Consider the following 24,955-nt stretch of genomic DNA (forward strand, 5'->3'; position numbering starts at 1 on the left):
CCATGTTCAATAATCCACCACTATTGTTGTCCTGTGGTTCTTGTTGGTTAGGGTTAGGGTTAGGTCCTGTGGTTCTTGGTGTCCTGCGGTTCTTGGTGTCCTGTGGTTCTTGTTGGTTCTTGGTGTTCTTGGTGTCCTGTGGTTCTTGGTGTTCTTGGTGTCCTGTGGTTCTTGGTGTTCTTGGTGTCCTGTGGTTCTTGTTGGTTCTTGGTGTTCTTGGTGTCCTGTGGTTCTTGGTGTTCTTGGTGTCCTGTGGTTCTTGTTGGTTCTTGGTGTTCTTGGTGTCCTGTGGTTCTTGGTGTTCTTGGTGTCCTGTGGTTCTTGTTCGTTCTTGGTGTTCTTGGTATCCTGTGGTTCTTGGTGTTCTTGGTGTCCTGTGGTTCTGGGTGTCCTGTGGTTCTTGGTGTTCTTGGTGTTCTGTGGTTCTTGGTGTTCTTGGTGTCCTGTGGTTCTCGGTGTCCTGTGGTTCTTGGTGTCCTGTGGTTCTTGGTGTCCTGTGGTTCTTGGTGTTCTTGGTGTCCTGTGGTTCTTGTTGGTTCTTGGTGTTCTTGGTGTTCTTGGTGTCCTGTGGTTCTTGGTGTTCTTGGTGTCCTGTGGTTCTTGGTGTCCTGTGGTTCTTGGTGTTCTTGGTGTCCTGTGGTTCTTGGTGTTCTTGGTGTCCTGTGGTTCTTGGTGTCCTGTGGTTCTTGATGTTCTTGGTGTCCTGTGGTTCGTGGTGTCCTGTGGTTCTTGGTGTTCTTGGTGTCCTGTGGTTCTTGATGTTCTTGGTGTCCTGTGGTTCTTGGTGTTCTTGGTGTCCTGTGGTTCTTGGTGTTCTTGGTGTCCTGTGGTTCTTGGTGTCCTGTGGTTCTTGATGTTCTTGGTGTTCTGTGGTTCTTGGTGTTCTTGGTGTCCTGTGGTTCTCAGTGTCCTGTGGTTCTTGGTGTCCTGTGGTTCTTGGTGTCCTGTGGTTCTTGATGTCCTGTGGTTCTTGGTGTTCTTGGTGTCCTGTGGTTCTTGGTATTTTTGTCGTCCTGTGTTTCTTGATGTTCTTGGTGTTCTGTGGTTCTTCATGGTTCTTGGTGGTTCTTGGTGAAATAAGGTTACCGACTGATGAACACATGAATCCAGAGACACTCAACCGGAACACATCCCAGGACTGACCCGCCAATCAACGGCTTCAGATCTCGACCTATGGAGGTTTGATTTGTAAAGACGGACGGAGCTTTGAATGAACCTCCCTACAGGTTCGTCCCCTGCAGCGCTGAGATGCATTCATGGCCACTTTGTGTGAAATGAAGCGACCTGCAAGTTGGAAGCCCTCAGAAATTAGGCAAATTAGAGCCAAATCCAGCCTGTCACAAACAGTCCACTAGAACGTGTTGTTACTGCAGTCCTACAAAATGATGGCTCTTAAATCTTACCAACAGTACCTTAACTAGAGCCTACGCACCAAAAGAGGATTTCCAGTTAGGCTCTCTCTCTCCCTCTCCCTCTCTCTCTCTCTCTCTCTCTCTCTCTCGTCTTGCAACATAGTGAGTTGCAGCATAATATTTGTTACAACATTGACTTACTTACCCACTAGGTGTGTCCAATCAAAGGGGCGAAATAAGAAACTGGTGAATGGTATTCAACAGTTCTGGACTCCATGGTTCAAAGTTTTATAATCTGCCCTCTTCTAACATTTTGTTTGAACAAGTCCGTCCATTCTGGTTTGTGGTTTAGCCTACTCTCAGACTCAGAGACGAAACAAGGAACTCAGAATGGTCACTCCCAGAAGGTCATTTGAATAGCAGTTTTCTTTCAACCCTTATCAGTCCAGCCGGGAGACAAAATAAACATTTAGTAAGGTTGTTTTAGGACCAGTCACAGAACTGTTCACTGAGAAACCAGTCAAAACGTTTGGCTGATGGTTTGAATTATTCTGGTAGATCTACCTTGATTATGGTGGTTTTAAATGTAGAACAGATAGAATAGAAGAGATATCCCCTTGGGGGTCATATCTAGATATGTATATATATGTGCATATGTATATATGTATGTATATATGTAAGTATACACATATACATATACACATATTAATGTATGTTTATATATATAAAAATAAGTTGCCATCCATCACCACAGGACTTCCTCCTCCAGTGGGTGGTTTGGGGGTTACCATGACGACAACTCATCTCTTCCTGGACCCGAGGATACGACAGAGACGAGAGAGGAGGACGGTGTTGTGTAGCGTCTGTCTGTTTCCCCTGAGGACGGTTAGTGACACACTCTCAATACTTTACCGCTTAACTGTTGTGTGTCCCTCATGAGTGTGGTTTTACTGTTGCGTGTTTGTTTTTACTGTTGTGTGTCCCTTGCTGGTTTAGTTTTACTCTTGTGTGTTCATTTTTACTGTTATGTGTCCCTTGCCGGTTTAGTTGTACTGTTGTGTTTTTGTTTGTACTGTTGTGTGTCCCTTGCTGGTTTAGTTGTACTGTTGTGTGTTTAGTGATACTGTTGTGTTTTGGGTGTTGTGTGCTTGGTGATAATGTTGTGTGTTGCGTTCTACTGTTGTGTATTTAGTGATACTGTTGTGTGTTTGGTGTTGTGTGTTTGGTGATACTGTTGTGTGTTTGAGGTTACTGTTGTGTGTTTGGCAATACTGTTGTGTGTTTGGTGATACTGTTGTGTGTTTGAGGTTACTGTTGTGTGTTTGGCAATACTGTTGTGTGTTTGGTGATACTGTTGTGTGTTTGAGGTTACTGTTGTGTGTTTGTCAATACTGTTGTGTGTTTGGTGATACTTTTTTGTGTTTGGTGATACTGTTAGTATCATGTAGTAGGTAGAAAGCGTAACTTCAAAATCACTGTTCAGTAGATCCTTCCATTGTGTTAGAAAACATTGGCTTGCCAGAGGTATCTCTGGTTTCCTGTCTGAAGCAACCCTCCCCATCAGTGGATCCATGAAAAGAGGAACACTAGAGTAAGAGAAGAAGAAGAAAAGCTCCTACTAACCGACCCTCAGAAAGAGGATGTGAAAGCAACTGCCTTCCTCCATTTAGAGGGGTTTGGAAAAACTGAATGTTTACTGGGATTAAGGTCTGGTCTGCTGAGGCTGCTGGAGCGAACTGGGAGGGAATGTCCTTCTGTTGGGTTTTAGTCAAACATCTTCAGGGAAACAGACCGATGGAGAAGCAGCAGTCTGGAGGATATTGTTAAATGTCAAGGTTTTGAAACGTCACAGGAAACATATGGTGAGAGCTGAACATGTCTCCAACAGTAACAGGTCTTTAGTCTGTAGGACCTCGCTACTCAACACACCAAACTCGAGACCAAACCCAACTTAATATCACAAAGGGCTGCAATAAACAATATTTAGGGGAAATAATATAAGTGGACTCATTGACACATTACTAAAACCCTACATTTTGATAAGTGAAGGCTGTGCGTCACTGATGGCTATCATGCAGACGTTTGTGTAGAATACATCATTAATGTTATTATGTCTTATCAATGCATCCTGTCAGGATGATGAACCCATACAGATAACTGCCTGTAGAAAACATTTACAATACCAGTAAAGAGGGGCAGGTTGGAGACCACAGGAAGTTACAGAAGCCAGGATATGTCATCACTCCAGAGTTAGGAGGCTGTGAGCCTTCAGACACATCCCTGCTTACAGGAACACTCTGAGGTCGGGTGAGTGGACTAACATCTGAAACACATACAACACACAATAACACACAAACACATGTAGCCTTACACATGGACACAACCTTACGCACACACAAACATGCATAATTACACACACACACACACACCTACACATACAACTTTACACATACCTCATCCTCATCTCTGCCCAGAATTGCTGCTTGATTAGCATAATGATACCATGCTATGTTAGCAGCATGACACCATGCTATGTTAGCATAATGACACCATGCTATGTTAGAATAATGACACCATGCTATGTTAGCATAATGACACCATGCTATGTTAGCAGCATGACACCATGCTATGTTAGCATAATGGCACCATGCTATGTTAGCATAATGACACCATGCTATGTTAGCATAATGACACCATGCTATGTTAGCAGCATGACACCATGCTATGTTAGCATAATGGCACCATGCTATGTTAGCATAATGACACCATGCTATGTTAGCATAATGACACCATGCTATGTTAGCATAATGACACCATGCTATGTTAGCAGCATGACACCATGCTATGTTAGCATAATGACAATATGCTATGTTAGGAGCATGACAACATTCTATGTTAGCAGCATGACGCCATGCTATGTTAGCATAATGACAATATGCTATGTTAGCAGCATGACACCATGCTATGTTAGCAGCATGATGCCATGCTATGTTAGCATAATGAGAATGTGGTCCCCAGTCCTCTACAGGTGTGACGTCATGGCGCCTGAGTGGCTCACACTGATGTCTGCGCTGCTGGCGTCTGCGACCGCAGCTGATGGAGGTTAGTGGACCAGTCGGCAGTCACATAGTCCCTTCTGTGATGACATCACCTCCTGTCTGTCATCAATCCTCCCTCTTCTCCTCCTCCTCCTGGAGGAGGTCTGACTCCTCCCTCTGCTCCTCCTCCTCCTCCTGAAGGAGGTCTGACTCCTCCCTCTCCTCCTCCTCCGTCTAGTGAAGGAGGTCTGACTCCTCCCTCTGCTCCTCCTCCTCCTCCTAGTGAAGGAGGTCTGACTCCTCCCTCTGCTCATCCTCCTCCTCCTGAAGGAGGTCTGACTCCTCCCTCTCCTCCTCCTCCTCCTGAAGGAGGTCTGACTCCTCCCTCTGCTCCTCCTCCTCCTCCTCCTGAAGGAGGTCTGTCTCCTCCCTCTCCTCCTCCTCCTCCTCCTAGTGAAGGAGGTCCTACTCCTCCCTCTGCTCCTCCTCCTCCTCCTAGTGAAGGAGGTCTGACTCCTCCCTCTGCTCATCCTCCTCCTCCTGAAGGAGGTCTGACTCCTCCCTCTCCTCCTCCTCCTCCTGAAGGAGGTCTGACTCCTCCCTCTGCTCCTCCTCCTCCTCCTCCTGAAGGAGGTCTGTCTCCTCCCTCTCCTCCTCCTCCTCCTCCTAGTGAAGGAGGTCCTACTCCTCCCTCTGCTCCTCCTCCTCCTAGTGAAGGAGGTCTGACTCCTCCCTCTGCTCCTCCTCCTCCTCCTAGTGAAGGAGGTCTGACTCCTCCCTCTCCTCCTCCTCCTTCTAGTGAAGGAGGTCTGACTCCTTCCTCTGCTCCTCCTCCTCCTGAAGGAGGAATGACTCCTCCCTCTCCTCCTCCTCCTCCTAGTGAAGGAGGTCTGACTCCTCCCTCTGCTCCTCCTCCTCCTCCTAGTGAAGGAGGTCTGACTCCTCCCTCTCCTCCTCCTCCTCCTGAAGGAGGACTGACTCCTCCCTCTCCTCCTCCTCCTCCTAGTGAAGGAGGTCTGACTCCTCCCTCTGCTCCTCCTCCTCCTCCTAGTGAAGGAGGTCTGACTCCTCCCTCTCCTCCTCCTCCTTCTAGTGAAGGAGGTCTGACTCCTCCCTCTGCTCCTCCTCCTCCTAGTAAAGGAGGTCTGACTCCTCCCTCTGCTCCTCCTCTTCCTCCTGAAGGAGGTCTGACTCCTCCCTCTCCTCCTCCTCCTAGTGAAGGAGGTCTGACTCCTCCCTCTCCTCCTCCTCCGTCTAGTGAAGGAGGTCTGACTCCTCCCTCTGCTCCTCTTCCTCCTCCTAGTGAAGGAGGTCTGACTCCTCCCTCTGCTCATCCTCCTCCTCCTGAAGGAGGTCTGACTCCTCCCTCTCCTCCTCCTCCGTCTAGTGAAGGAGGTCTGACTCCTCCCTCTGCTCCTCCTCCTCCTCCTAGTGAAGGAGGTCTGACTCCTCCCTCTGCTCATCCTCCTCCTCCTGAAGGAGGTCTGACTCCTCCCTCTCCTCCTCCTCCTCCTGAAGGAGGTCTGACTCCTCCCTCTGCTCCTCCTCCTCCTCCTCCTGAAGGAGGTCTGACTCCTCCCTCTCCTCCTCCTCCTCCTAGTGAAGGAGGTCCTACTCCTCCCTCTGCTCCTCCTCCTCCTAGTAAAGGAGGTCTGACTCCTCCCTCTGCTCCTCCTCTTCCTCCTGAAGGAGGTCTGACTCCTCCCTCTCCTCCTCCTCCTAGTGAAGGAGGTCTGACTCCTCCCTCTGCTCCTCCTCCTCCTCCTAGTGAAGGAGGTCTGACTCCTCCCTCTCCTCCTCCTCCTCCTCCTGAAGGAGGTCTGACTCCTCCCTCTGCTCCTCCTCCTCCTCCTGAAGGAGGTCTGACTCCTCCCTCTCCTCCTCCTCCTCCTGAAGGAGGTCTGACTCCTCCCTCTGCTCCTCCTCCTCCTCCTCCTCCTGAAGGAGGTCTGACTCCTCCCTCTCCTCCTCCTCCTCCTCCTCCTAGTGAAGGAGGTCCTACTCCTCCCTCTGCTCCTCCTCCTCCTAGTAAAGGAGGTCTGACTCCTCCCTCTGCTCCTCCTCTTCCTCCTGAAGGAGGTCTGACTCCTCCCTCTCCTCCTCCTCCTAGTGAAGGAGGTCTGACTCCTCCCTCTGCTCCTCCTCCTCCTCCTAGTGAAGGAGGTCTGACTCCTCCCTCTCCTCCTCCTCCTCCTGAAGGAGGTCTGACTCCTCCCTCTGCTCCTCCTCCTCCTCCTCCTGAAGGAGGTCTGACTCCTCCCTCTCCTCCTCCTCCTAGTGAAGGAGGTCTTACTCCTCCCTCTGCACCTCCTCCTCCTCCTGAAGGAGTTCTGACTCCTCCCTCTGCTCCTCCTCCTCCTCCTAGTGAAGGAGGTCTGACTCCTCCCTCTGCTCCTCCTCCTCCTAGTGAAGGAGGTCTGACTCCTTCCTCTGCTCCTCCTCCTCCTGAAGGAGGAATGACTCCTCCCTCTCCTCCTCCTCCTCCTAGTGAAGGAGGTCTGACTCCTCCCTCTGCTCCTCCTCCTCCTCCTAGTGAAGGAGGTCTGACTCCTCCCTCTCCTCCTCCTCCTCCTGAAGGAGGACTGACTCCTCCCTCTCCTCCTCCTCCTCCTAGTGAAGGAGGTCTGACTCCTCCCTCTGCTCCTCCTCCTCCTCCTAGTGAAGGAGGTCTGACTCCTCCCTCTCCTCCTCCTCCTTCTAGTGAAGGAGGTCTGACTCCTCCCTCTGCTCCTCCTCCTCCTAGTAAAGGAGGTCTGACTCCTCCCTCTGCTCCTCCTCTTCCTCCTGAAGGAGGTCTGACTCCTCCCTCTCCTCCTCCTCCTAGTGAAGGAGGTCTGACTCCTCCCTCTCCTCCTCCTCCGTCTAGTGAAGGAGGTCTGACTCCTCCCTCTGCTCCTCTTCCTCCTCCTAGTGAAGGAGGTCTGACTCCTCCCTCTGCTCATCCTCCTCCTCCTGAAGGAGGTCTGACTCCTCCCTCTCCTCCTCCTCCGTCTAGTGAAGGAGGTCTGACTCCTCCCTCTGCTCCTCCTCCTCCTCCTAGTGAAGGAGGTCTGACTCCTCCCTCTGCTCATCCTCCTCCTCCTGAAGGAGGTCTGACTCCTCCCTCTCCTCCTCCTCCTCCTGAAGGAGGTCTGACTCCTCCCTCTGCTCCTCCTCCTCCTCCTCCTGAAGGAGGTCTGACTCCTCCCTCTCCTCCTCCTCCTCCTAGTGAAGGAGGTCCTACTCCTCCCTCTGCTCCTCCTCCTCCTAGTAAAGGAGGTCTGACTCCTCCCTCTGCTCCTCCTCTTCCTCCTGAAGGAGGTCTGACTCCTCCCTCTCCTCCTCCTCCTAGTGAAGGAGGTCTGACTCCTCCCTCTGCTCCTCCTCCTCCTCCTAGTGAAGGAGGTCTGACTCCTCCCTCTCCTCCTCCTCCTCCTCCTGAAGGAGGTCTGACTCCTCCCTCTGCTCCTCCTCCTCCTCCTGAAGGAGGTCTGACTCCTCCCTCTCCTCCTCCTCCTCCTGAAGGAGGTCTGACTCCTCCCTCTGCTCCTCCTCCTCCTCCTCCTCCTGAAGGAGGTCTGACTCCTCCCTCTCCTCCTCCTCCTCCTCCTCCTAGTGAAGGAGGTCCTACTCCTCCCTCTGCTCCTCCTCCTCCTAGTAAAGGAGGTCTGACTCCTCCCTCTGCTCCTCCTCTTCCTCCTGAAGGAGGTCTGACTCCTCCCTCTCCTCCTCCTCCTAGTGAAGGAGGTCTGACTCCTCCCTCTGCTCCTCCTCCTCCTCCTAGTGAAGGAGGTCTGACTCCTCCCTCTCCTCCTCCTCCTCCTGAAGGAGGTCTGACTCCTCCCTCTGCTCCTCCTCCTCCTCCTCCTGAAGGAGGTCTGACTCCTCCCTCTCCTCCTCCTCCTCCTAGTGAAGGAGGTCTGACTCCACCCTCTGCTCCTTCTCCTCCTGAAGGAGGTCTGACTCCTCCCTCTGCTCCTCCTCCTCCTAGTGAAGGAGGTCTGACTCCTCCCTGTCCTCCTCCTCCTCCTGGAGGAGGTCTGACTCCTCCCTCTGCTCCTCCTCCCTCTCCTAGTGAAGGGGGTCTGACTCCTCCCTCTCCACCTCCTCCTAGTGAAGGAGGTCTGACCCCTCCCTCTGCTCCTCCTCCTCCTCCTCCTGGAGGAGGTCTGACTCCTCCCTCTGCTCCTCCTCCTCCTCCTCCTGAAGGAGGTCTGACTCCTCCTTCTCCTCCTCTTCCTCCTAGTGAAGGAGGTCTGACTCCTCCCTCTCTTCCTCCTCCTAGTGAAGGAGGTCTGACTCCTCCCTCTGCTCCTCCTCTTCCTCCTCCTGGAGGAGGTCTGACTCCTCCCTCTGCTCCTCCTCCTCCTCCTAGTGAAGGGGGTCTGACTCCTCCCTCTCCACCTCCTCCTACTGAAGGAGGTCTGACTCCTCCCTCTCCTCCTCCTAGTGAAGGAGGTCTGACTCCTCCCTCTCCTCCTCCTCCTAGTGAAGGAGGTCCGACTCCTCCCTCTCCTCCTCCTCCTCCTAGTGAAGGAGGTCTGACTCCTCCCTCTGCTCCTCCTCCTCCTCCTAGTGAAGGGGGTCTGACTCCTCCCTCTCCACCTCCTCCTAGTGAAGGAGGTCTGACTCCTCCCTTTCTTCCTCCTCCTCCTATTCCTGAAGGAGATCTGACTGGCTCCTCCCTCTGCCCCTCCTCCTCCTCCTGAAGGAGGTCTGACTGGCTCCTCCCTCTGCCCCTCCGCCTCCTCCTGAAGGAGGTCTGACTGGCTCCTCCCTCTGCCCCTCCTCCTCCTCCTGAAGGAGATCTGACTGGCTCCTCCCTCTGCCCCTCCTCCTCCTCCTGAAGGAGGTGTGCGCCGCTGTGTGGAGGTGCGGGCGTCCAGCCAGCTAGTGCCCGTGGGGTCGGTGGTCAAGGCCACCTGTGTGGTCCGACCGGACTGCCCCTTGCTGGGGGGAGGAGTCACCAACATGGAGCTACGCCTTGACCGGCTTCTGCTCGCCCGTGGCCCCGTAACCCATGGCAACAGGTCCGTCTCCAACGGCAACATCAGTAACGTGACGGCGGTGGTCAAGCTCAACCAGAGCTCAGCGCTGCTGACCTGCTGCCTCCAGACAGAGCCCAGTCCGTCTGTCTGTCGCCTGGAGGACGGGCTGGAGGTCCGGGCAGGATGTGAGTGTCTGTCTGTCTGCCTGTCTGTCTGTCTGTCTGTCTGTCTGTCTGTCTGTCTGTCTGTCTGTCTGTCTGTCTGTCTGTCTGTCTGTCTGTCGCTCTGTCTGTATCTCTGTCTGTCAGTCATCATGTCTGTCTGTCTGTCTGTCTGTCATCATGTCTGTCTGTCTGTCTGTCTGTCTGTCTGTCTGTCTGTCTGTTGCTCCAGTGTAATGTGTTGTGTATCTGTGTGTTGTCTAACTCTGTGTTGTGTACCTGTGTGTTGTGTATCTGTGTGTTGTCTAACTCTGGGTTGTGTACCTGTGTGTTGTGTACCTGTGTGTTGTGTAACTCTGTGTTGTGTACCTCTGTGTTGTGTACCTGTGTGTTGTGTACCTGTGTGTTGTGTACCTCTGGGTTGTGTACCTGTGTGTTGTGTATCTGTGTGTTGTCTAACTCTGGGTTGTGTACCTGTGTGTTGTGTAACTCTGTGTTGTGTACCTGTGTGTTGTGTACCTCTGTGTTGTGTATCTGTGTGTTGTGTAACTCTGTGTTGTGTACCTGTGTGTTGTGTATCTGTGTGTTGTGTAACTGTGTTGTGTACCTGTGTGTTGTGTAACTCTGTGTTGTGTACCTGTGTGTTGTGTAACTCTGGGTTGTGTACCTGTGTGTTGTGTATCTGTGTGTTGTGTAACTCTGGGTTGTGTACCTCTGTGTTGTGTACCTCTGTGTTGTGTACCTGTCTGTTGTGTATCTGTGTGTTGTGTAACTCTGGGTTGTGTACCTGTGTCCCAGTGCCCCCCCTCCCTCCAGGGGGTCTGGGCTGCCAGACCTACCTCACCCTCCCGAGCACCATGAACTGCAGCTGGGAGCCAGACCCCCGGGACCCCCTGCTGAGGACCCGCTACACCCTGCACACACGCCTAGGGTACACACACAAACACACAGCTAGAGTACACACACACAAACACACAGCTGGGGTACACACACACACACAGCTAGGGTACACACACGTTTGAGGTACACAAACACAGTCATAATAGACAATGGTACTAGTTATGCTTTGTGTGTGTGTGTGCGTGTGCGTGTACGTGTGCGTGTGTGTGTGTGTGTGTGTGTGTGTGTGTGTGTGTGTGTGTGTGTGTGTGTGTGTGTGTCAGTGAGTCAGCGGAGACCAGCAGCTACGTGGCCCCGCTTGGGGCGTGGAGGGTGGTGCTCCCCAGGAGAGCCTTCGTCCTGTACCAGGACATGACCCTGTGGGTGACCGCCTCCAACGCCCTGGGAGACGCGACCTCTGACCCCATCACAGTGGAGCCCCTGAAGTCAGGTGAGGTCACGCCTTCTTCGTCGGTATCATCATTACGGCCGGCAAGAAGAGTCATCTGACCTCTAACCCTTCATCTGACCTCTAACCCTTCCTTTGACCTCTAGCCTTTAATCTGACCTCTAACCCTTTAATCTGACCTCTAACCCTTTCTTTGACCTCTAGCCCTTCATTGGACCTCTAGCCTTTAATCTCACCTCTAGCCTTTAAGATGACCACTAACCCTTCATCGGACCTCTATCCTTTCATTGACCTCTAACAATTCATCTGACCTCTAACCATTCATCTGACCTCTAGCTTTTAAACTGACCTCTAACCCTTCCTTTGACCCCTTACCCCTTAATTTGACCTCTATCCTTCAATCTCACCTCTAGCGTTTAATCTGACCACTAACCCTTTCTTTGACCTCTAACCCTTCATTGGACCTCTATCCTTCAATCTCACCTCTAGCGTTTAATCGGACCTCTAACCCTTTCTTTGACCTCTAACCCTTCATTGGACCTCTATCCTTCAATCTGACCTCTAGCCTTTAATCTGACCTCTAACCATTCCTTTGACCTCTAGCCTTTGACCTCTGGGTTGTGTTGCAGTGAGGTTCGAGCCCCCGTTGCTAGGCCGTGTGAAGACGGACCGCGGCGGCTGTCTGTGGCTGGAATGGAGCCTCTCATTAAGGCAACAGTTCATGTTGAGCAAGATGATGACCCTAGAGGCCCGGCTCCGAGACACGCAGACCCCCTCCCAGACCCCCTCCCAGACCCCCACCTGGAGACTCGCTACCGTGAGTCCGGTAGTCCTGGTCTAACCCTAACCCTAAACCAGTAGTCCTGGACGAACCCTTACCCTAACCCAGTAGTCCTGGTCTAACCCTAAACCTAACCAAGTAGCACTTGTCTAGCCCTAACCCTTACCCAGTAGTCCTTGACTAGCACTAACCCAGTAGTCCTGGTCTAGCCCTAACCCTTACCAAGTAGTCCTTGACTAGCACTAACCCAGTAGTCCTGGTCTAGCCCTAACCCTTACCAAGTAGTCCTTGACTAACCCTTACCCAGGAGTCCTTGATTAACCCTAACCCAGTAATCCTGGACTAACACTAACCCAGTGTTCCTGGTCTAACACTAACCCAGTAGTCCTTAACTAACCCTAACCCAGTAGTTCTGGTCTAACCCTAACCCAGTGGTCCTGGTCTAACCCTTACCCAGTAGTCCTGGTCTAACCCTAACCCAGTGGTCCTGGTCTAACCATAACCCAGTAGTCCTTAACTAACCCTAACCCAGTAGTTCTGGTCTAACCCTAACCCAGTGGTCCTTGTCTAACCCTAACCCAGTGGTCCTGGTCTAACCCTAACCCAGTAGTTCTGGTCTAACACTAACCCAGTGGTCCTGGTCTAACCCTAACCCAGTGGTCCTGGTCTAACCCTAACCCAGTGGTCCTGGTCTAACACTAACCCAGTAGTCCTTGACTAACCCTAACCCAGTAGTTCTGGTCTAACCTTTACCCAGTAGTCCTGGTCTAACCCTAACCCAGTGGTCCTGGTCTAACCCTAACCCAGTGGTCCTGGTCTAACCCTAACCCAGTAGTTCTGGTCTAACACTAACCCAGTGGTCCTGGTCTATGACTGCTACTTCTTGAGGCCTTCTCCACCAGGGGTTAGAGAGCTGGTGATTGAGGCATACATTACTGTGCGTACATGTGTCATGTTCATGTTGTGTTGCATACATCAATGTGTGTACATGTGGTCTTGTCCACCAGGTCCAGTCTAAGCTGGTCTGTGATCTGCTCCACGGGACCCAGTACAAGGTCCAGGTCCGGGCCTGCTACCAGGGCAGTCCCTGGAGCGACTGGAGCCCCGCCCAGACCGGGTCCACCCGGGAGAAAGGTACCACAGAACCGAGTTCTCTAGAGAGTTAAACCACAGAACCGGGTTCTCTAGAGAGAGGAACCTCAGAACCGGGTTCTCTAGAGAGAGGAACCTCAGAACCGGGTTCTCTGGAAAGAGGAACCTCAGAACCGGGTTCTCTGGAGAGAGGAACCTCTGAACCGGGTTCTCTGGAAAGAGGAACCACAGGACCGAGTTCTCTGGAGAGAGGAACCACAGAACCGGGTTCTCTGGAGATAGACAGCCCCCTGGTCCGCCCTACAGCCCATGGACATGCCCTTGCCACGCCCACCTGATCACTTGCGCCTGGCTGCGGCTGATTAGCTGATGAGGATGAGAATCATGAATCATCATGATTCATCAGGAGAGCTAGGGTTGGAGGCCCCTTGGGGTTAGAGGCTGTGGTCTGAGGCCCTCTCTACCAGAGGTTGCTGCACCATTTCAGTACAGTTGTGGATCCCGTGTATTCTAGTGAACTGTGATGCTCTGAGTGCATTGGGACCATGTGGTGCGTGTTGGTGAATTTAGGCTATACTGATGTTGTCGATGTTGCCTCATATTGAAAGTTCCTTTCTTTCAGCTCCGGTCGGTCGTCTTGAATACTGGATGAAAGAGGATGAGAAAGACAAGCGCCAAGCTTACCATAGTGTCCGCCTATTCTGGAAGGTAAAGACATCACCGCAAAAGGTCTAAGGTTGATGAGTTTAGGTTTAGGCATTAGGTTAAAGGGATACTTCACCGCTGGAGAAATTAAGGTTATATGAATTAAATAATTCTATGATTCTATAATTCTAAAATTGAAATCGGTCAATCCTAGCCTGAGAAAAGGCAGAAAGTGCCTCTCTGGCTCTAAAGTAAGAAATCCTCCAACTCCCACAGTGCATTGCGCTCGCTGCACCGCCCGCCTGTTTCCGTTTGGAGGGGGAAGGACCCATGGTTCTAGCGCGAGTGGTACCGCTAGCAAACTTTGTGTAAACATATCCCTGTGATACGTTAACTTGTTTAGACTTCTGCCCCCGTTTTTTCAAATGCCTCATTTGTATATTACTGTACAGCATAAAAACATTTGCTAATTACAGTAGCTCAGCCCCAGTTGAAATAAGTGTGTATCTTATACAATAGTTCTACTTTAGTATAACAGCACTTAGGTTAGTAAATAAATCACAACGACAAACATGAATTTGTTTGTCGTTGCTAAGTTTTATTCATGAAAAAATGTGAACTATCTACAAAAATAAAACGTGTAGTGTGTGTTTGCTATAGTCAAAATAGTCACAGCTCATCTTGAGTGTCTACTGTCTCATGGTAGCCATGGTACTGCCCATCTTGTGCTGGGTAATTAGCTCTGATGGCCTGGACAACACAGGAAGCCGATACTGTCTAAGAAAGAAAGAGAACAACATTAGCTAAGCAAGATAAATTATGCCTTGAGTAGGTTATACAGCATTACACAGACTTCAAGCTAACGTAACGTAGCCTATGCTCTGCCAAAAAGATCGGCCACTTTCGGATAACTACATGGCGTTTCCAGTTAACTTTCTGGGTCCGGAAATATGTATCCAATACCCAACTGTTCAGATCATGGACCTATTAAAGATGAGGCTTAAATATGGCGACACATTAGTGCCAAAAAGCACTATTGTGATAAAACATGCATTCGGGCGTATTATATTATTTCAAACGCGTAGATATTTACTGCGAGCGCGCAAATTATCTCTGCGAGCGCGCACTCAGAGCGCTGCTCCCCGAGCGAGGAAAACAGCTCCTCGAGAGCATTACCTCATTGCAAGCCAGAGGGGGGAATAACTTCGGTCGCACAAAACAGCCTCTCGCGCCTAACAGCCTCTCGTGAATGATGTTCTGCTCTCTCGCTCAAATTTAATTTTGGCACTATGGGAGAGGGAACCAAGGCAGGGCGGGCTCTCCTGTGATTGGCCATTTCAGAAGAGTGATATTTGATTGACAGCCCTCCTCAGCCCTCCTCTCATTCATTCTGAAGATTGTCGGGGCCGTTTATGCTTCTTCATAATAGTTAACTACTTTAACGGCACCAACAATCCAAAACCAGAGTGGAATCTTGATGGAAAAAGTGTTGGTCAAAACGTGAGCAGCTTTAACTTCTTCGACACCTACAGAGTTTGTTAGGTAGGCCTACGATCCTTCAAAAACACCATGTTATTTCCCATAGACATTTGACCAGTGGAACCGTAGCCTCGGAGGCGGGACTTATTCTTCAGAGGTCTATTGACTGTACAATTCAGAATGAATGAGAGGAGGGCTGAGGAGGGCTGTCAATCAAGGACTTACCACCCGATCTCGTCTGATCTCGGAAGCTAAGCATGGTCGGGCCTGGTTAGTACTTGGATGGGAGACCGCCTGGGAATACCAGGTGCTGTAAGTGGTGGTGACTGGTGGCTTATAGGTGGCACTCTTCCCTCTGGCCCCTTCACTCATCAATCCCGATGCCCCATGTGCAGTGACGGGGACAGTGTGCTGTGGAAGGTGCCGTCCTTCGGAGGAGACGTAAAACCGAGGTCCTGACTCTTTGAGGTCATAAAAGATCCCAGGGCACTTATCGCAAAGAGTAGGGGTTTCCCCGGTGTCCTGGCCCAACCAGGCTCATTCAATCTGGCCCCCTAATCATCCTCCTGTATAATTGGCTGACTCATTAATTCCCTCTCTCTCCACCTCAAGCTGGCATGTGGTGAGCGTTCTGGCACAGATTGGCTGCCATGCATCACCCCAGTAGGTGCTACACACCGGTGGTAGTTAGTGAGGTCCCCCCTTCACTGTAAAGCATCTTTGAGTGTCTAGAAAAGCGCTATATAAATTCAATCCATTATTATTATTATTATTATTATTATAATCAAATATCGCTCCTCAGAAATGGCCAATCACAGGAGAGCCTGCCCTGCCTTGGTTCCCTCCCCCATAGTGCCAAAATTAAATTCGAGCGAGAGAGCAGAACATCATTTGCGAGAGGCTGTAGCATGAGAGGCTGTTTTGTGCGACCAAAGTTATTCCCCCCTCTCGCTTGCAACGAGGTAATGGTCTCGAGGATCAGTTTACCTCGCTCGGGGAGCAGCCCTCTGAGTGCACGCGAGCAGAGTTGATTTGCTTATTTCGGCTCACAAATTTGCGGAACCAGTGGTTTGTAGTCCTCGGCCCTTCTAGCAGGCAAGCAAAGTTTCACTGAGATGACGTCAAACGCGCCATTAGACGTTATCTCAGGAGAAAATTAGATCAGGAAAGCTGGGCCAAGGGAAGACTGGGTTAGACTGAGGGAAAAAAAACTTTTTATATATTATATTGCAATAGCGATTTTATAATGATAGAACGCCGGTTCTGAATGGGTGAAGCATCCCTTTAAAGATGGTTACATTTAGCTGTAAGATCAGAGATTTTTAAGTCTAGGTGTTAGAGAAGATTAAGTTGTCATTATGTTAGAGATGTTTAGTTCAGCTATTATAAAATCGTGTAGTCTGAAGAACCAGCCATTAGTGGGTGTGGTTACGGTTAGTGGGTGTGGTTACGGTTAGGGGGTGTGGTTACGGTTAGTGGGTGTGGATATGGTTAGTTGGTGTGGTTACGGTTAGTGGGTGTGGTTACAGTTAGTGGGTGTGGTTATGGTTAGTGGGTGTGGATATGGTTAGTTGGTGTGGTTATGGTTAGTTGGTGTGGTTACGGTTAGTGGGTGTGGTTGCAGTTAGTGGGTGTGGTTACGGTTAGTGGGTGTGGATATGGTTAGTTGGTTGGTTACGGTTAGTTGGTGTGGTTACGGTTAGTGGGTGTGGTTACGGTTAGTGGGTGTGGTTACAGTTAGTGGGTGTGGTTACGGTTAGTGGGTGTGGTTATGGTTAGTGGGTGTAGTTAAGGTCTGGGTGTGACCCCTCCCCTCTATGGTTAGTGGGTGTGGTTACGGTTGGTGGGTGTGGTCTAGGTCTTGCTGTGACTCCTCCCCTCTCTCCCGCAGCCCTCCAGGGGATTCCGCCCCAACGGGAGGGTGTCCTACGTGGTAACCACGGATACGGGGGGCAGGCAGCAGCTGTGTTCCACGGCGGGCTCCAGCTGTGAGCTGCGTCTCCGCAGGCGGGTGAAGAGGGTGTTCCTCTGGGCGCTGAACTCAGCCGGGAAGTCCGCCCCCACCCTGGTGCCCCTCCTCCCCCTCCAAGGTGGGAGGGTGTGTTTCTGTGAGAGGATGACTGTGTGTGAAAGAGTATGAATGGGTGAATGCTCGTCATAATCACTGAGTCTCCTCACAGCTTGTCTGGTAGCATAACGATGATAAAATCTATGCTAGCTCGTCTTGTAGCATAGTGATGCTAATAACTTTGCTAGCTCGTCTGGTAGCATAGCGATGTTAATAACTTTGCTAGCTCATCTGGTAGCATACTGATGCTAATAACTTTGCTAGCTCGTCTGGTAGCATAACAATGCTAATAACTGTTACCTCGTCTGGGAGCATAACGATGCTTATATCTATGCTAGCTCGTCTGGTAGCATAGCGTTGCTAATATCTATGCTAGCTCATCTGGTAGCATTGCAATGCTAATATCTATTCTCACTCGTCTGGTAGCGTAATGATGCTAATATCTATGCTAGCTCGTCACAGTAGCGGTTTGTTGTCTGCAGCTCGCTGGGCCGTTTCCAACCTCACTGTCGTCTCCCACGGCGACCACGCCCTGCTGGTCCAGTGGAAGACTGGATCCGGACCTACCGGACCCGGAGTCTCCGACTTTGTGGTGGAATGGCGGCCATTGTTAAAAAGAAACTCTTCCTCCCTGCTCTTTGACCTGGCCAATAGGAACCAGTCCAATCTGCTGCTCACAGGTGGGTTTAGTCCGGAGCTAACAGGTAGCCTGCTGCTCACAGTAGGGTTTAGTCCGGAGCTTACAGGTAGCATGCTGCTCACAGGTGGGTTTAGTCCGGAGCTAACAGGTTGCATGCTGCTCACAGTAGTGTTTAGTCCGGAGCTAACAGGTAGCATGCTGCCCACAGGTGGGTTTAGTCTGGAGCTAATAGGTAGCATGCTGCTCACTAGTGGGTTTAGTCAGGAGCTAACAGGTAGCATGCTGCTCACAGGTGGGTTTAGCCCGGAGCTAACAGGTAGCATGCTGCTCACAGGTGGGTTTATGCTGCGTTTTATTATCCATCCGTCTCGGAGGTCCGAGGACGTTGCCTAGCGACACGCACAAACACGCCCCTTTTCCTCGGCCGGCGAACTCGCCATCTCGGTTGAACTCAATGGTAGGGTGACCAGAGTTGAGTTTGTGAAAAAGAGGACACTTCGTCGCGGGGGGTGGGGGGGGGGGGGCCTCGGCCGAAGCATCACGGCCGAGGCGAAAACATGGGTATTTTTTCTTTAGTTTGTCCGTGAACTTACATTTACGTTTAGGCATGGCTGCAGATGTAATGTGCTGTTGTAAACAGAGTGGAAGCGGCAAGGTGCTCAATGTTGCCAGATTGGAAATGGCAAAGTAACGTACCAAAGGCTCAAAATGGTCGTATTTGGAGGATAATTATCGTGGCTCTGGCAACCCTGAGATCGGTCGCCCAATGACAGACTCTCTCTACAGTCAGCTCGCGCAAGAAGGTGGAACGTAAGGGAGATACCATTTCCAGAACTTGGAAGGCCGTAATAACCATAGACATATACAATGGTAATAACTAGTAGGTTATGTGAAAGACCCAGAAACACAAATATGCGACGAGGCAAAAACAAATATGCGACGAGATAATGTCCGAAAACCGGACATTATCATCAATTAATAAAAAAAACCCGGACGCCCCGGACGGGACGTAAAAAGTGGACATGTCCGGGGAAAAGAGGACGTTTGGTCAGCCTACTCAATGGTGACCGAGCAAAATTCCGTGACAGAATTCAAGATGGCTGCGCCCAGTGTGACTTGAAGTATGAACTGTTTTCATTGTGCTTGGGCCACTTTGGTGGTTTAAATGGCAATTTCAATCACTCGTATTACTGCAATACCTTACTGCGTCCGTATCTCTGCCTATGGCCTATACTCTACTTATTTTGGAGCGCCTGGTCCTCTGCCAATGCTACCGCGACAACAGCTTTCCGGATGGCGTCCATGTTTTCCTCCAACGACCGAGCGAAATAATAAAACGCTTGAAGTGTGGGCGTGGCGTCAGATCCAAGATCCGATAAGTGCATGCCCTGCAACTCGTAACACACTTGTAAAATGCAGTCGTCAATTGATGGAATGGGTTACTTCATACATCATCAAATTAAAGATAAATAACACTGAAATGGCTACTTTTTGGTTGACACATTTAAAATCCCCCAATGTTGAAGTTGGCGCCACTGATTGGTCGACAGTCGGAATGGCGGTACTAAAAGGTGTTGGAATGGGGGCACGTCGGAATGGGCGCATGTTGGACTGGCAGCATGTCGGAATGGCAGCATGTCGGAATGGCAGCATGCAACTGCTCACAGCTGGGTTTAGTCAGGAGCTAACAGGTAGCATGCTTCTCACAGGTGGGTTTAGTGTTGAGCTAACTGGTAGCATGCTTCTCACAGGTGGGTTTAGTGTGGAGCTAACTGGTAGCATGCTGCTCACACTTGGTACATCATGTAGCTAACATGTAGCGTATGGTTGTGTCCTCAGGGCCCTTTGAGCCCTTCCAGCCCTATCAGGTGTCCGTGTATCCAAGGTTCACCGGCGCCATCGGCCGGCCAAACACGGCCACGGCGTACTGCAAACAGAAGGGTGAGTCCCTGAGGGAGGGGGAGAGGGGGAGGGAGGGGGAGAGGGAGAGAGGGGAAGGGGGAGAGGGAGAGGGAGAGGGACAGAGAGGGAGGGAGGGAGGGAGGGAGGGAGGGAGGGGGAGAAGGGAGGGAGAGAGAGGGAGGGGGAGAGAGAGGGAGAGAGCGTGGGAGAGAGGGAGGGAGAAAGGGGGAGGGAGGGAGGGGGAGGGGGGAAGGGAGGGAGAGAGCTGTCAGACCAGAAGAGAAACAACAACCAAGTGGAAGATATAAGATCATCCGTTACGCTAGCTGGTAGGTTAGTGGCAGGCTGCTGATCAACGACTTTTCAACCCAGCACCAGGCGTCAAATAGATGTTTGGGTTAACCCTAAAACATAGGACCATAAACACATAGGACCATATACACATGAACACATAAACACAGAGGAAGAATCACGTCTACAGTCCATCCGTCTGGGTTCCCCTGGTAGTCCTGGTTCTGTAGAGCCAGCAGCCTGCAGGTCAGACCTGAGGTTCTGAGGTTCTTCTGTTCCAGCTCCGTCCTCAGCCCCGGATCTGAAGGTGAGGTCGATGTGGCAGCCGTCTGTGGAACTCACCTGGGAGGAGCTCCCCCTGCAGGAGAGGAACGGAATCATCAGCAGCTACAAGCTCTCCTACTGGGCAGACCCCAAGCACATCACAGGTACCTGAAACCTCAAAAACAGTAGTCTGGTGAAATGGCTTTGACGCCGTCTACTGGAAACCCAACGAAGGTCGCAGAAGCATAAAAGCAGGGGGAGCAGCCTTCAACAAACCAAACTCTAGTGACATCACAGTCAGTGTGTCCACCACATCACCAGACCTTCTCCTTAATGACATTAAACATTTCATTAAACACCTTGGGGTAAAATAGGGGCAGTATGTAAAATCACTACTATTCTATGTTGCTAACAGTGCTCTGCTAGACCTTGTTTAATAAAAAAACATGATATATATATATATATTGATACAAAATATACTTCAATATTTTGTGGAGTTGACTTATTTAACTACGCTTTGATGAGCTAGGATAGAAGCAACTGCTAAATGACTCATTAGTGTAAATAATTGATTCCATGAGTGGACAGCCTTCTAGCTCAACAATGCAGACTTCAACAGCCCGGAGAGTTTGGCCGATAGAGAGTCCTGCACGGGTGCATTTGTTGAGACCCGTGCAATACATACATACAAAGTTCAGCACCAAATCTGCCCCGTCACCTGTGATGATATCAAAATGAAATCCGCACCTACCTGGACCCGTTAATATTTGGCCCGTTACCCGACCCATGCCTGCGATAAATTTGAATGAATGTGCTTTATTTTTATCTCGCACTATTGGAGCACGGATCATCAAACAAAGAATTCAAAAGTTGCAGTAGTGACGTGATGGGTCAAGTGGCGTATCGTTGATTAAAACACATATTTGATTAAAACACACATTATGTGGCAATGTTTTTTTAGACATACATATATTTCACATATTTTTCAATTATGTTTTATTCCAGCAAACTAAAATACTGTTTTGGTTCTCATCCGCTATCCGACTGCTAGGAGTTCTTCTCCCGCCCGCATCCCCGCCCGTGAATTTTTGGGGACGTCACAAGAAGTAAAGCTCACAGTTACAAAGTGTCTCTGAGCTGAAGTAAAGCTCACAGTTACAAAGTGTCTCTGATCTGAAGTAAAGCTCACAGTTACAAAGTGTCTCTGATCTGAAGTACAGCTCACAGTTACAAAGTGTCTCTGATCTGAAGTACAGCTCACAGTTACAAAGTGTCTCTGATCTGAAGTACAGCTCACAGTGACAAAGTGTCTCTGATCTGAAGTAAAGCTCACAGTTACAAAGTGTCTCTGATCTGAAGTACAGCTCACAGTGACAAAGTGTCTCTGATCTGAAGTACAGCTCACAGTTACAAAGTGTCTCTGATCTGAAGTACAGCTCACAGTGACAAAGTGTCTCTGATCTGAAGTACAGCTCACAGTGACAAAGTGTCTCTGATCTGAAGTAAAGCTCACAGTTACAAAGTGTCAGATCGGACCGATTCTGAGGTTAGGGTTAGGGGGTTAGGGTTAGGTGTTCCTAACCAGACATGTTTGTGGTGAAGTGGTGACGGTGGACCCAGGTAACCCCAGGGTGCTGCTGAAAGGCCTCCGCAGGGTGACCTCCTACAGCTTCCAGCTCACCGTCTCCACCGACGGGGGGAATCGGAGCGGCTCCGTGATCACCTACATGACTTTGTCCGCAGGTCTGTGGCCTCACCCGGCCTTTCAATAAAGAAACCATAGCTTATTCTGTTCTAACATTTGATTCTATGTTAAACCAGCGATATGTTAATGATATTCATTATGCAGTCATTATGTTCCTTTGTTTCCCTAGAGACCCGATACATGTTGGGTTAATTGTTTTATGCTGAAGAAGCCATATGTTAAGTATTGTGACTGGTGTTCCAGATGCCAGTGATGTAGGGATGCTGCTGGCGCTGTCTTTCTCCGGTTTGTCCTTTGTCGCCTTCATCGCCTTCACAGCCTGGCTGAGGTATCAGAAACGGTGAGGATCCACCTAGCAGCCCGGAGCCTCACCGGTATCTGAGGTAGAGTACAGAAGGAACCTGAGGTAGAACACAGAAGGAACCTGAGGTAGAACACAGAAGGTATCTGAGGTAGAACAGAGGAGGTATCTGAGGTAGAACAGAGGAGGTATCTGATGTAGGTTAGAGGAGGTATCTGAGGTAGGACAGAGGAGGTATCTGAGGTAGGACAAAGAAGGTATCTGAGGTAGAACAGAGGAGGTATCTGAGGTAGAATACAGAAAGAACCTGAGGTAGAACACAGAAGGAACCTGAGGTAGAACACAGAAGGTATCTGAGGTAGAACAGAGGAGGTATCTGAGGTAGAACAGAGGAGGTATCTGAGGTAGGTTAGAGGAGGTATCTGAGGTAGGTTAGAGGAGGTATCTGAGGTAGGACAGAGGAGGCATCTGAGGTAGGACAGAGGAGGTATCTGAGGTAGAACAGAGGAGGTATCTGAGGTAGGACAGAGGAGGTATTTGAGGTAGAACAGAAGAGGTATCTGAGGTAGGACAGAGGAGGTATCTGAGGTAAGACAGAGGAGGCATCTGAGGTAGGACAGAGGAGGTATCTGAGGTAGAACAGAGGAGGTATCTGAGGTAGGACAGAGGAGGTATCTGAGGTAGGACAGAGGAGGTATCTGAGGTAGAACAGAGGAGGTATCTGAGGTAGGACAGAGGAGGTATCTGAGGTAGAACAGAGGAGGTATCTGAGGTAGAACAGAGGAGGTATCTGAGGTAGGACAGAGGAGGTATCTGAGGTAGGACAGAGGAGGTATCTGAGGTAGGACAGAGGAGGTATCTGAGGTAGGACAGAGGAGGTATCTGAGGTAGGACAGAGGAGGTATCTGAGGTAGGACAGAGGAGGTATCTGAGGTAGGACAGAGGAGGTATCTGAGGTAGGACAGAGGAGGTATCTGAGGTAGGACAGAGGAGGTATCTGAGGTAGGACAGAGGAGGTATCTGAGGTAGAACAGAGGAGGTATCTGAGGTAGGACAGAGGAGGTATCTGAGGTAGGACAGAGGAGGTATCTGAGGTAGGACAGAGGAGGTATCTGAGGTAGGACAGAGGAGGTATCTGAGGTAGGACAGAGGAGGTTCGAGGAGGGTTCTGACCCGCCGTGTGCTCTGCAGGGTGACAGTTGTGTTGTGTCCGATGATTCCTGACCCGGCTCACAGCAGCATCAGGAGCTGGTCCTTCGACACACTACAGGTAAACATTAACACCAGTACAGGTAAACATTAACACCAGTACAGGTAAACATTAACACCAGTACAGGTAAACATTAACACCACTACAGGTAAACATTAACACCAGTACAGGTAAACATTAACACCACTACAGGTAAACATTAACACCAGTACAGGTAAACATTAACACCAGTACAGGTAAACATTAACACCAGTACAGGTAAACATTAACACCAGTACAGGTAAACATTAACACCAGTACAGGTAAACATTAACACCACTACAGGTAAACATTAACACCAGTACAGGTAAACATTAACACCAGTACAGGTCAACATTAACACCAGTACAGGTAAACATTAACACCAGTACAGGTAAACATTAACACCAGTACAGTGCTGCCTGTGAACTGGTACAGATGGTCCAGCGACGAGAAACGTGTGTGTGTCTGTTGGTCTGTCTGTGTGTGTGTGTGTGTGTGTGTGTCTGCGTCTGTGCATGTGCGTGTGTGTGTGCGTGCCTGCCTGCCTGCCTGCGTGCGTGCGTGTGTCTGTGCCTGTGCCTGCGTGTGTGTGTGTGTGTGTGTGTGTGTGTGTGTGTGTGTGTGTGTGTGTGTGCCTGCCTGCGTGCGTGCGTGCGTGCGTGCGTGCGTGCGTGTGTGTCTGTGCCTGTGTCTGTCTGTGCCTGTGCCTGTGTCTGTGCGCGTGTGTGTGTGTGTTTAACAGGAGCTGTCGTGGGGCTGGGAGGACGAGGACCCCCCCACAGTGAGCCTGTCCCGCCTCAGCCTGACGGAGCTGTCGCAGAAGGCGGGCTGGTGGGAGGAGACCAGCGACCTGGGGGACTCTGTGTGCAGCTCGCCGCTGAGCCCCTGCGGCTCCGTGTCCTATGCCACCGTGCTCTGCGGCGCTCCCTACGCCGGGCAGCGGGCCGGTGGCGCCGCGGCGTTCCGGCGCTCTGAGTCCAGCCAGCCGCTGCTGGAGGAGGAGCGCTACCAGAACCTGGCCCCTGGGGAGCTGGGGGCCCCTGGTGATGTCATCGCCCACCAGCCCTTCTTCTTTGGGGAGGGGGCGGGGTCAGACGCCGAGTGGGAGGAGTTTCCCATGCTGCGAGCGCTGGGCGACGGCTGGACCGACTCAGGACTACAACCGAAAACCGACTCAGGACTGCAACCGGAAACCGACTGAGGACTGCAACCGGAAACCGACTCAGGACTGCAACCGGAAACCGACTGAGGACTGCAACCGGAAACCGACTCAGGACTGCATCCTGAAACCGACTCAGGACTGCAACCGGAAACCGACTCAGGACTGCAACCGGAAACCGACTCAGGACTGCAACCGGAAACCGACAGAGAAAAGCTTTGGATCCTAACTTCTTGTTCCCTTTCTTACGGATTGTATCCCTAAACCTCTTTATAGATATCAGTCGTCCTCTTTTACCGGGGATTTTAAGCCTTTGAAGATCATTATATCAGATTAAATATAAATATAATAAAATCGTCAATCATTTTGTTGTGTAACACATTAATTCCTCGTTTTCAAATTAAACCATGAAAGAATCATTTTCCCTTCTTTGTATGTTTGGAAAATAATATTTCCAGGCATGGATATGATAACAGCATCGATATATCTATGATCATGTGTCCTGACTGATCCTGGACCCACGCTGCTCGGTGCTCTGTTGGTCAGGCCTACCCTAAGATGGCGGCCCCCATGTAGCGGACGAGCGTTCCT

General features: G+C 50.6%; 1 protein-coding gene and 1 long non-coding RNA gene across 11 annotated transcripts; one reads left to right on the forward strand and one right to left on the reverse strand.

Annotated features, from left to right (window-relative positions):
- Positions 1 to 1,810: 1,810 nt before the first annotated feature.
- Positions 1,811 to 24,731, forward strand: csf3r (colony stimulating factor 3 receptor). Of its 10 annotated transcripts, none has more exons than XM_060055314.1 (18): positions 1,811 to 1,990; positions 2,107 to 3,214; positions 3,488 to 3,659; positions 4,371 to 4,454; positions 9,219 to 9,542; positions 10,317 to 10,449; positions 10,682 to 10,848; positions 11,436 to 11,623; positions 12,595 to 12,721; positions 13,302 to 13,387; positions 16,695 to 16,893; positions 17,354 to 17,551; positions 19,351 to 19,452; positions 19,986 to 20,132; positions 21,571 to 21,711; positions 21,917 to 22,001; positions 23,166 to 23,244; positions 23,948 to 24,731. In XM_060055314.1, the coding sequence occupies exons 4-18, from the start codon at positions 4,391 to 4,393 to the stop codon at positions 24,404 to 24,406; spliced, it is 2,499 nt and encodes an 832-aa protein (XP_059911297.1). In that variant the 5' UTR covers positions 1,811 to 1,990; positions 2,107 to 3,214; positions 3,488 to 3,659; positions 4,371 to 4,390; the 3' UTR covers positions 24,407 to 24,731. The 10 variants fall into 10 exon arrangements, 9 of the variants coding, with proteins under 9 accessions (XP_059911297.1, XP_059911290.1, XP_059911294.1 ...); XM_060055307.1 differs by having other exon boundaries at positions 1,812 to 1,990; positions 2,122 to 3,214; positions 21,917 to 22,013; XM_060055311.1 differs by having other exon boundaries at positions 1,888 to 1,906; positions 2,122 to 2,237; positions 21,917 to 22,013.
- On the reverse strand, positions 10,624 to 11,206 carry LOC132460220 (uncharacterized). Its single transcript, XR_009526372.1, has 2 exons — positions 11,081 to 11,206; positions 10,624 to 10,927 (listed from the first exon to the last, which is right to left on the reverse strand). It is a non-coding gene; the product is annotated as an uncharacterized LOC132460220 (long non-coding RNA).
- Positions 24,732 to 24,955: the final 224 nt, after the last annotated feature.

The sequence above is a fragment of the Gadus macrocephalus genome, chromosome 6 (assembly GCF_031168955.1).
Source record: "Gadus macrocephalus chromosome 6, ASM3116895v1".
NCBI classification, from domain to species: Eukaryota; Metazoa; Chordata; class Actinopteri; order Gadiformes; family Gadidae; genus Gadus; species Gadus macrocephalus.

Coding starts and splice junctions, on each gene's coding strand:
- csf3r (XM_060055307.1), top strand. CDS start 4,391: ATGGCGCCTGAGTGGCTCACACTGATGTCTGCGCTGCTGGCGTCTGCG. Junction 10,450..10,681: donor ACCCTGCACACACGCCTAGG/GTACACACACAA, acceptor TGTGTGTGTCAG/TGAGTCAGCGGAGACCAGCA. Junction 13,388..16,694: donor GTGTCCGCCTATTCTGGAAG/GTAAAGACATCA, acceptor TCTCTCCCGCAG/CCCTCCAGGGGATTCCGCCC.